The following is an 11,113-nucleotide window of genomic DNA, read 5'->3' as shown; positions in this document are numbered from 1 at the left end:
CCCCCAAAAAAAAAAAAAAAAAAAAAAAGGTAGTAGTAGTAGCAACAAGAAAAAAGTGCTATCATAAAATCCAAGGAGCCACATAAAGTTTTAAGGAGGAAAAATTGTCTAGTCATGTTATATGCCTTTAAAAGGTCAAATAAGATCAGAACTAGAAAGTCTTCTTTGAACTTAGCAACAAGGACGTCCTCAAGGACAAAGGTTTTTGTCAAATTTCACTGACTCCGTCAGTGACAATTGATATTTCAGTATAATGGTGGAAATGGGTTGAGTAAATCTAGTGGAGATACAGCTGGGATAGCCAATTCTTTGAGAAGCTTAGCTGTGTCAGAAAGAAAGAGGAGGGGAGGCAAAGGGTTGAAGGAGAATTCTTCTAGAGTATAAGAGACTTGGACAAGGTAAAGGCTGATGAAGACAATAAAGAAGGATAGGCTGAAGATGTAGAGGACAGGAGGGGAAATTGAGCTGGATCCCCAACAATGAATGAGAGGGTGAGATCTAGAATACCAGTATGGGCATTAACCTTAGGTAAAAGGAGGAACATTTTTCCACTGTGATAATAGTAAGTGAAAATACAAGTTAAAAAAGAAAGAATGGGAAGAAAGAAATGAGTTCTGGCTAATAGCTTCTGTTTTGTCTATGAAATCAGAGGCAAGGTCATTTGCTGAGTGAGAAGGGAGGGGTCAAGTGGGAGATTTGAGCATAATGGAGAAGAGTTAGAATACGGAGAGAAGAGTGTAGATGAACTTAGAGAGCCTGTTCAGAGTTGGGATTTGTCAAGACACTAATCCACGTGATTGAATGATTCCTTTTCCAACCAATTTCGTTGCTACTGGACAGGAAAAAAATGGTGAACAGTTAAATCCAAACTCCTCACCAGAAAACTCTTAACTGTATCTAAATGTTTCTCTCTAATCCTTTTCTTTTCCTCAGCCCATTCCAGATGATGGGATTTATTGGCAGGCCAACCTTGACAGATTCCACCAACACTTTCGTGACCAAGCTATTGTAAGCGCAGTTGCCAACAGGATGGACCAGGTAAGATCTAACTGGATCTGTCAGAGGTCATCAGGGACATTCACTTATTGGCCAGACGTAGCACATAGCCAGAGCCAGGAGCAACACAGTAAATTCTGAATTCCAGTTTACTTTTCAAACCTAGACAAGCAGCGAGATCGTGCGGACCATGCTCCGGATGAGTGAGATTACCACTCCCTCTAGTGCCCCCTTCACCCAGCCATTGTCTTCCAATGAGGTAAGTTTCATGTTCTTGTGCTAGCTTTCTGACAAGCAAAAATCTAATTGTTTTAAGAATCCACTGTTTGGACTCTGAGAGCTTTGTCATTTAAGACATTATTTGACCCCTTGTATTTTTTTTTTCAGTATGTTAATTTTGTATATTTTAAGTTTGTTTTTAATACACAGCTGTCTATCTGCAGGTTCCACATCCACAGATTCAACCAACCGCAGATCCAAACAGATATGGCTGTATCTGTTTTTAAAGTATTAAAATGTCAAATATATTTTATTTATATTTCTACTAGTTTCATAATTATGTCTATTTAAATTAAATATTTTCCCTATATTTTTATATTTATTTTTAAAATTTCTAACTTATTGTAAAGCAAAACATTTAAATAAAAGTTTTTTTCTCATAACAAAAGTACAGTTGACCCATGGACAACATGGGTTTGAACTGTAGGGGTCTATTCATATGCAGATTTTTTCAATAAGTATATTGCAAAATGTTTTAGAGATTTGCAACAAGTTAAAAACTTGCAGACAAACTGTGTAGCCTAAAAATATCAAAAAAAAAATAAGAAAAAGGTATGTCGTGAGTGCATAAAATATGTGTAGGCNTATCTGCTTTTAAAGTATTAAAATGTCAAATATATTTTATTTATATTTCTACTAGTTTCATAATTATGTCTATTTAAATTAAATATTTTCCCTATATTTTTATATTTATTTTTAAAATTTCTAACTTATTGTAAAGCAAAACATTTAAATAAAAGTTTTTTTCTCATAACAAAAGTACAGTTGACCCATGGACAACATGGGTTTGAACTGTAGGGGTCTATTCATATGCAGATTTTTTCAATAAGTATATTGCAAAATGTTTTAGAGATTTGCAACAAGTTAAAAACTTGCAGACAAACTGTGTAGCCTAAAAATATCAAAAAAAAAAATAAGAAAAAGCTATGTCGTGAGTGCATAAAATATGTGTAGGTACTAGCCTATCTTATCTTTAATACCATAAAATATACATAAATCTATACTAAAAAGTAAGATTTATCGAAACTTACCCACACAAACACTTACAGACTGTACATGGAGCCATTTGCAGTCCAGAGAACTGTAAACAAACAGAAGCATGCAGTATTAAGTCATAACTGCATAAAATTAACTGTAGTACATAATAATAACTATACTACTGTAATAATTTTCTAGCCACCTCCCGTTGCTATTGCAGTGAGCTCAAGTGTTTTGTGTGGTGAGTTGCTAATATCCCTGTTTAAAACACCTTGTGTTGCTAATCATCTTTGGGTGAGCAGTTCATCTCCAGTAAATTGAGCACAATAGTAAAAAGTGATCTCTCACAGTTTTCTCTTCCTTATGATTTTCTTAAAAACATATTGTAAGAATACAGTATATAATACATAAAACATACAAAATATGTGCTAATCAACTATTTATGGTACCAGTAATGCCTCCTACTGGTCAACAGTAGGCTATTAGTAGTTAAATTTTGGTGTAGTCAAAAGTTACACATGGGTGTTTGGCTGTGGGGAGGCATGGACCCAGTGCCTCTAACCCCCAACTTGTTCAAGTGTCAACTGTAATTACGTGACCTATATTCAAACAGCATAGAAATGTATAATTTGTTAAAAGTTATACCTCCCCAAACTTTCAGGAGTGGGGGAAATGTTTTATGTCTTGTGGCTGGTAGTTACATGGGTATATATACTTGTCAACACATCAAACTGAACCCTTAAGATCTATGTTTCTTATTGTCTATGACACACCTCAATTTAAAATATATATATAGTTTTGCATACTCCCAGCCCCAGAGAACCTTAATAGTTTGGTATGTATCTTTATTCAGACCTTTTTTTTTATACATAGTCTAACATATATGTGGGTATATGTATTTTTTTTTAACCCAAAACAATGAGACTATACTCTCCATACTGTTCTGTAACTTGTTTTTTATAGGACAGTATATGTAAAACTTCTTTTCATGTCACTATTTATATATCTTTGTCATTCTTTATAATGGTTGTATCATATTCCACTTAATGGCCATGCTGTGCTTTATTTTAATCAATTCCTTATTACTGGCCATTTGGATTGTTTCCAGTCTTTTACAATGCTCCTGTGAATATTTTTGGACATTTTTATACTTGTGATATTTATAATTAAAACATCTTTATTTCAGTAATGTTAGCAATTCTATGTTCCCAAACCACTTTTCAGTGTCTCTCTTTGCTCCATAGATCTTCAGATCCCTACCTGTTGGCTATAACATCTCTAAACAGGTTCTTGATCAGTATCTCACTCTGCTAGCGGATGATCCAGTAAGTCTGTTTTGCCTTTTTTATTCTTTATTCTGCTGTTTCAATTTGTTTCTGCTAGTGATATCTAGTATCATTCTCCTGTAGCATCATTCTCTACCTAAGATGATCCAGTAAGTCTGTTTTGCCTTTTTTATTCTTTATTCTGCTGTTTTCAATTTGTTTCTGCTAGTGATATCTAGTATCATTCTCCTGTAGCATCATTCTCTACCTAGCCAGCTCAGACGATTGCTGTACCATCAGCTGACAGAAGGGCTACTTGCTGCAGACTTTTGTCCAGATTTGCTCCATTGGAAACAGAATCACTGGACTTTCCATTCAGTTAACACTCTCTCTCTTTTTTTTAAACAGCTGGAGTTTGTTGGAAAGTCTGGAGACAGTGGTGGAGGAATGTATGTCATCAGTATCCTTACCAGATATTTCCTTACAGTCAGGCAACCTGAACTATGAAGCAGAATGGTGACTTATGAAAGAAAGATTTGGTAATGTTTAGTGTACTAAATTAACTTAGAAAATTGGAAGTAATTTTCCATAAATTTTTCTATGAATTTTCAATGAACTATATTGATGGTAAAGTAAAAAAGACATTTAATTAACCAAATTTTAGTTGAGTAAAACCCTTACTTAAACACTGTCATTAATTAAGGTTTTGAAATACTTATATATCATAAATGAAACCAATGTGAAAAACAAAATAACATTTAAATTTTAATTATAAATTAGAGACTTAGGAATAAAACTAAGATCATGATGACCAGGCCAAAACATTACTGAGTGACCTTAATCCTCTACATAAAGATCTCCATAAGGCATCAGCATCCCTAGCCACAGCCACTCTGGAGTCTGTTGTCCAGGAAAGGTAAGGAGTCACACTCACTGGGATTAGGGTCAGAAATTTCCTATCCACACCCTAGTTGAACAGGTAATTTGATTATCTTGTAAGCAATCAATATAGTCACACCTTGGCACACCCAATTTTTCCACTGCACTGCTATGGATTCCATCTACTACTGTTCTTCACCCTTAAATAACCTACTGCTTAATTCCCAATAGTGCAAATTAACTAGCTTCCCTAAAGCCTTTGGTTACAAACGCAGCATCTGTGACACTCAAATGAGTCAGCAGTTGGTGACTATCTTATGATTAATAGTACCTTCACCAAACTGTGGAACTGTGGAAGAATTCTCTGATCACTGTTCTCTGGTCCTGGCTCCACACATGGAATAGGACAACCACCATCTGTGACTAGGAGCTAAGGCTAATCTTCCATGTTGGCATGTCATTTGCTTTCTTCATTCCTTTCCAGATTTGGATCTCGCTGTGCCAGAATATTCCGTCTAGTTTTGCAAAAGAAACACCTGGAGCAGAAGCAGGTGGAAGACTTTGCAATGATTCCTGCAAAGGAGGCAAAGGATATGCTATATAAGATGCTCTCAGAAAATTTCATATCCCTCCAGGTAACCAGTGGTGTAATAATTGCCAACCAGTGAAGCTGGCCTAGGGTGAGAGAAACTTTGAGGCAAACATCCTGAACCCCCAAGCAAACTCTATATCCAGCTCTAAGACAGGAAAAAAAATGATTAATAAAGACATGGCAAACACTAAAGCACTAAGAATAATGTGGAGCTTTAACTGACCTACTAAAAAAGAGGCACAACCAAGAAATCACCCCAAAGCCACCCTGTACTTTTTTCCCCTGTCATTTCTCTTCTTTCCTCAAGCCTTAAATCTATAATAGATTAAATCTTTCAACAGCATCTGTTGGGTTCTGGCAGAGCCTTGTAGTAGACTCCATGAAGGAGTAGATAGAATGGGTTTCGGAGTCAGATCACAGCTCTGCCTCTTACCCAGTTACATTGAGCAAATTACCTACCATCATTCTTCCCATTTATAAAATAGTGATGGATGGTGGTAATAAGAATAACACGGTTTGTTGTAAAGATCAAATACAATCTACCTGACACATAGAGTTGCTCAATAAATGTTAGTTGCCTTCCCTTTCTTCCCCACTCAGAATGCTGACAGTCGAATGGAAAAAACAGAGTAGTACAACTCTCCATGTGGCTGATTTATGCCATAAACACAGGTGCTGAATGACTAGGGAAGAGGAAACTGTAAGTGAAAGAGAGGGCTGAGTATCTCTGGATGGGACAGGACTCTATTTTGCCAGTTCTGAAGACAAGTATAATTTCTCTTATTTTTCTTTTTATGGACAAATAGGAAATTCCCAAAACACCAGACCATGCCCCATCCAGGACCTTCTATTTATATACTGTGAACATCCTGTCAGCTGCCCGAATGTTGTTGCACAGGTGCTACAAGGTAACTCCATCTATACCTTCTCCCCATTCCCTCCACACACACAAGTCTCACCGTTATGCCCCCTTTACCCATTTTACCTGAGCTACTTAAATAGAACTATGTGCATTTCTTGTCTGTCTTCTCTTTCCTCAGAGCATAGCCAACTTGATAGAAAGGAGGCAGTTTGAAACCAAAGAGAACAAGTGAGTAGCATTTTCAGTTATTTACATTTTTCAAGGTCAAAGCTTAAGGGGAAATATGCTATACGAATGGAAACCAATAGAGACGATAACCCACTCTAGTTGCACTCAATCATTAGCTTAGGTTGGCACAAATCATTCATTAGTCCACACTTTTCTAATATACTCCCAATGAAATAATTTTGCAGATTAAATTTATGCAAAATGTACAAACATAGCAAACTTTTAGGGCATATGAGAGGCAGTAAGAGTTTCAGGAGTGAAGTTCTATTTCCAATAAAGTTTATAGAAAATGTCCTTAAGAGGTGACATTATCCACTTTGACCAATAACATTGTAAAAGGGAGAGTTGTGTCTGAGATAAAGGATAAAAGAGTCTCAAAGTTTAGTGTACACACCTCAAAGTTGTGTTTGTCTCACAGGCGTCTACTGGAAAAGTCTCAGAGGGTAGAAGCTATCATCGCATCTATGCAGGCAACAGGTGCAGAGGAGGCACAGCTACAAGAAATAGAGGAAATGATCACAGCCCCTGAACGTCAGCAGCTAGAGACCCTGAAACGTAATGTCAACAAGTAAGCATCATAAACTTCAGACCTATATTTCAAAATGCATTGCAGACAAATCCATCTTAATATCCTGCAACCCCTCCAACTTAATATGAGCAAACCTAAACTCACTGTCTTCTTCCACAGCTCAGTTAACAGAATTAATCTACCTGTTTTAACTAAACTAGCAATTCTGAAGACATCCTCAGCTTCTCCTCTGTCACCATACACACTCTTGTTCACCAAGTACTATTAACTTTACTTCAGTAATGTGTCTCAAATCTGGCTTTTCTTTTTTTTTTTTTTTTTTTTGTCTTTTTGTCTTTTTCCGTGTCTGGCAACGGATCGCAACCCTCAGTGTTGCCCCCGTACCGGACCGGGGACCGGCAACGGGATTGCAACCCTCGGCGTTGCTCCCGCGCCTCGCTCAGCCAGTGAGCGGGAACCAGTCTGTACGTGGGATCCAAACCCTCGGGCGGGAGCGCCGCCGCGCTTCCCAAGCGGCGCACTATCCAGTGTGCCACCGGGCCGGCCCTCAAATCTGGCTTTTCATCATGGTCCCCGTGTAGGCCTTCATCACCTCCTTCTTAGACCTTCACAGTGACTTCACTCTCCAAGCCATCTCTCATAATGTACTCAAAGTTATTATCTTTAAAGTGATTGATAATATCATTCCCCCACTTTAAATGATTTATTGACTCCTTATATTTACAGTATAAAGACCAGACTCCTTGGCGTGACACATGGGGCCTTTCACAGTTACATAGCAGCCTATCTCCATCTTCATTTCTTTTTACTCCCCACTACTCACCTTAGTAGGGATTGAATCTATAGATTGCATTGAATCTATACATTGCTTTGGGGAGTGCTGCCATCTTAACAATATTAAATATTCCAACCCATGGACACAGGAGGTCTTTCCATTTATTTAGGGTTTTTTAAAATTTCTTTCAATGATGTTTTGTCATTTTCAAGTGCACAAGTCTTGCATCTCTTGTTAAATTTATTCCTAAGTATTTTTTTCTTACTAGTTTAGTGTTTTCTTATTTTTGGATACTTCATTGCTAGTGTAGAAAAACAACCAAATCCTGTAACTTTGCTAAATTCATTTATTAGTTCTACTAGTATTTTTTGTGTTTCTTTGAGATTTTCTATATACAGGATCTTGTCATCTAGAATAGAGAGATTTTAACTTCTTCCTTTTCAATCTGGATGCCTTTTGTTTCTTTTTCTTGCCTAATTGCCCTGGCTAGAACCTCCAGTCAAAGGTTGACTAGAAGTGCAAGAGCCTTGTCTTGTTCCTGATCTTAGGGGCAGAGTTTTCAGTCTTTCACCATTAAGTATGATGTTAGCTGTGGGTTTTTTCTAGATGTCTTTTATCAGTTTGAGGAAGTTCCATTCTCTTCCTAATCACCACTGACTTTAAATTTCAGCTACTCTAAGCTTTTCACTATTTTAAAACACAATAGGTATTTATACCTGTACCTTTATATGTGCTATTCTTTCTCCTGGTTGCGAGTTAGACTATAGCTTCCCCCAGGACAGAAGCTCTACCTTTTGCATCCTCAGCATTTTCCACAGTGCCTGGCACACAAGAGATGCTCAGTAACTGGGAGGATGGTCTATTGGTTCTCCTGCTTTTCACCTGTGACTGTCAAGCGCAGCCACACCCACTCCAGCCTCTAATCTTAAATATGCTAATGAACATTTAGTCTGAGCAAATGCTTTCACTTTTTCACTCAGGTTGGATGCTAGTGAGATCCAGGTGGATGAAACCATCTTCCTGCTGGAGTCATACATCGAGAGCACAGTGAAGAGACAGTGACCCAAAAGAAGCATCTTCCTCTAAAGATCTGGGTGGGGATGGAAAAGAAAATAAAGGAGGTGCCTGGATGTGGTCTTTGCAGTAGGATAAATTGCAGATTCTTGTGCTGAAACTCCCTCCTATCCCTACTGCCCAGGATATACCTGAAAGAGTTCAATATTTTTTAGTTTGCTGATTCTGTCTTAGAGCCATCACTGCATTCTCCCCCTTATCAAATCTTGGCAGTGGAAAGAACCTTAAATCATCTAGATTTATCAGATGCGTCAGTTCCCATGAAGAAATCAACCAAGCCTGTGTTTGAACATCCCTGGCAGTAGGAAACTTCTTCCTAAGCAGTTAATTACATTTTCAAAAGTAAATGCCTGTTCTTGATTTTGGTGAGCTGTAGTTTTTAATACACACACACACACGCACACGCACACACACACGCACATTGTTTAGGGAACGTGAAAGACTATCACAAAGGGTGTGGGGGGAGCTATTTTCAGAGTTAGCAGGTAGATTGGCCCAAGCAGTCACACTAGAATCTGGATAGAAGCCACATTTCCTGCTCCAGGATTTCAGCACATCCTAAATTACGTATGTAGAACACTTAGCACAATGCCTGGCATATGGTAGGCACACAATAAATTATTGGCTTTCTCTTCTCCGTGGTTCCTTAAAAGTGGCAACTCTAAATTCTCTCAGTATTATGGATGTAATTTGTCCCAGCAACTTTAATTCATTTAAAGCAGTTAGGGTGTTGTATAATCTCTTCAGTTTCCTCTTACCAATGTTCTAAATCTTTAAACATTTGAGTGTCAATTAATTGCCAGCTGCTATACTACACACAATATTCAAAGATAAATAAGACATCATCTCTGCCCTCAAGCCACTCAACCATCACTTATCTAGCACCTGTTATGTGCCAAGTATTGGGGCCAGGGCTTAGAGATACAAATATGAATAAGCCTTGAGCATACAGCCTAACGGGAGGACACAAATAAGCACAAGTATTAGGGAGCTTTAGAGGAAGAGTAAGTACTATGTACAGAGACAAAGGAAAAATGGCCAGGCAGGAAAGGGAGCAACAAAGGAAGTGACACTTAATCTGTAGTTTGAAAGATGAGGATTTCCAGGTGAAAGGGGAAAAGAGTTTGGGGAGCAGCCTGGTTCTTGGGGAAACTACAAATGGGATATGACTAGAAAGTAGGGCATGGGTCTTACCAGAGTTGAGGCTGGAGGGACAGGCAGGGACAAGGACTGGTAGGTCCTGGCCACATATGCTAAGGAGTTTATCTTATCTGAGAGCAGTGGGAGGGCATATGATCAGATTTGCGGTTTAGAAAGATTACTCTGGCAGCACTGTAGGGAATGAATTGGTGGATGTCAGGCTACTTGGAGACTTGCAATTGTATTTCAGTCAGAATATGATGAAGGCTTGAACTAGGGCAAAGGAGGCTGGAGAAATCGAAAGTCAGACACGGATTTGAGAAAGCTTAAGGAGGTAGAACGTACAGCATTTGGCTGCTATTTGAAAGGGAGGGTGGTGTCAAAAATCCTTCTCGTGTGTCTGGCTTGGAGACAGATGTAGTTAACTAATTTGATAGCAGGTGGGCATAGTGCTGTTGAGGGGTCCTTATAGTTAGCTCAGCCCAGGGCTGGTGGGAGCTGACATGCCAGTCCAGAAATCATTCGGTCTCGCGTTCATTGTTCTAAACAGAGAAGAAAAGAGGATCCGAGAATTTAGACGTCTTCTTCTTTGTCGTTTATTAACATCACACCCATGGATCGTATCCCAGTGTTATGCCTAAATTTCCTGCGGACGTTCGGAAAACCTGGCTTCCTTCCGACCCCGCGGAACGCTCCGCGGAGAGCCGCCGCTGGGCCACCAGAGGGCGCCACGTAGGCGGTAGCGACCCCAGAGCCGCGTTATGGCCGCGGCGCGGGTGCTCCTGCTCCTGTCGGGGCGAGTGGAGTCGGTGAGCTTCGCGCAGAGTGTGTGTGGCCGCCTGGGCGCCGGGCCAGGGCTCGGGCCGTGGCCCACGCACTGCAGCTTGCAGCGAGGACGGCTCGTCCTCTCCGACAGGCCATTTCCAGGCGCCTCGGCTAGGCTTCCGCTCCAGGTCGGGAGAAGGGGGACCCAGCGGGGGGAAGTGAAGGGCTGAAGGAAGACAGGGACTGGGAACGGGTGGGAACTGGCGGCGAAAAGCTAGGGGGCCCAGCCAATCGCCCTGACGCCCCCTCCCCGCGCGGTGTCGCCCCATTTTTGAAAGGCCCTCCCACCCACTCCTGTCCTGCTTCTGAAGCCTTAACCCAGGCGGCTCCCTTCCGCCAGAGACCCCCTTTCTGCCCTTTTGCGGCCCTGGACCAGCAGCCCAGGGCCCCTGGGTCCGAGCTGCCGACCAATCGAGGTGTGGATCTGGGTGTGGCCATCATCCTGCAGTCCAGCGACCAGACTGTCTTGTTGACCCGAAGGACACGCACCCTCAGCGTTTCGCCTAACCTCTGGGTACCCCCAGGTGAGCGCTCTAGGTATGAGTCGCTAAGTCCAGGAAAGAAACTTGCCATTTCCCCCCACACTGCTATTCCCAGTCTCAGAAAGGTACAGAAGTGGGTCCAGAAATGTGGCATATCCACAGTCACAAGGCACTGCAGCTGCATCTGTGTCCACGGGGGGGGGGGGGGG

The 11,113-nt window shown here is 40.4% G+C and overlaps 2 protein-coding genes across 5 annotated transcripts in view; both read left to right on the top strand.

Annotated features, from left to right (window-relative positions):
* Positions 1 to 8,817, top strand: part of POLR3C (polymerase (RNA) III (DNA directed) polypeptide C (62kD)) — a 15,313-nt gene extending 6,496 nt beyond the window's left edge. For both annotated transcript variants that reach the window (XM_008579400.1, XM_008579399.1), the window contains exons 6-15: positions 934 to 1,038; positions 1,163 to 1,255; positions 3,498 to 3,578; positions 3,927 to 3,978; positions 4,374 to 4,434; positions 4,882 to 5,032; positions 5,796 to 5,897; positions 6,030 to 6,079; positions 6,498 to 6,647; positions 8,364 to 8,817. In XM_008579400.1, the coding sequence (XP_008577622.1) occupies positions 934 to 1,038; positions 1,163 to 1,255; positions 3,498 to 3,578; positions 3,927 to 3,978; positions 4,374 to 4,434; positions 4,882 to 5,032; positions 5,796 to 5,897; positions 6,030 to 6,079; positions 6,498 to 6,647; positions 8,364 to 8,445 (927 nt within the window). In that variant the 3' untranslated portion in view covers positions 8,446 to 8,817. The remainder of the gene's footprint in view (positions 1 to 933; positions 1,039 to 1,162; positions 1,256 to 3,497; positions 3,579 to 3,926; positions 3,979 to 4,373; positions 4,435 to 4,881; positions 5,033 to 5,795; positions 5,898 to 6,029; positions 6,080 to 6,497; positions 6,648 to 8,363) is intronic.
* A 1,394-nt stretch (positions 8,818 to 10,211) lies between these two features.
* The window catches only part of NUDT17 (nudix (nucleoside diphosphate linked moiety X)-type motif 17), a 4,178-nt gene continuing 3,276 nt past the window's right edge, over positions 10,212 to 11,113 (top strand). For all 3 annotated transcript variants that reach the window (XR_550995.1, XM_008579394.1, XM_008579393.1), the window contains exons 1-2: positions 10,212 to 10,550; positions 10,763 to 10,946. Coding sequence is in view for 2 of the 3 variants with exons in the window: in XM_008579394.1 (XP_008577616.1) it covers positions 10,359 to 10,550; positions 10,763 to 10,946 (376 nt within the window). In the remaining variant the exon portion in view is untranslated. The remainder of the gene's footprint in view (positions 10,551 to 10,762; positions 10,947 to 11,113) is intronic.

The sequence above is a fragment of the Galeopterus variegatus genome, unplaced genomic scaffold (assembly GCF_000696425.1).
Source record: "Galeopterus variegatus unplaced genomic scaffold, G_variegatus-3.0.2 Scaffold1873, whole genome shotgun sequence".
In the NCBI taxonomy this organism is placed as follows: domain Eukaryota; kingdom Metazoa; phylum Chordata; class Mammalia; order Dermoptera; family Cynocephalidae; genus Galeopterus; species Galeopterus variegatus.
Note: the sequence above shows the minus strand (reverse complement) of the source record. Positions and strands in the feature narration are given on the sequence as shown.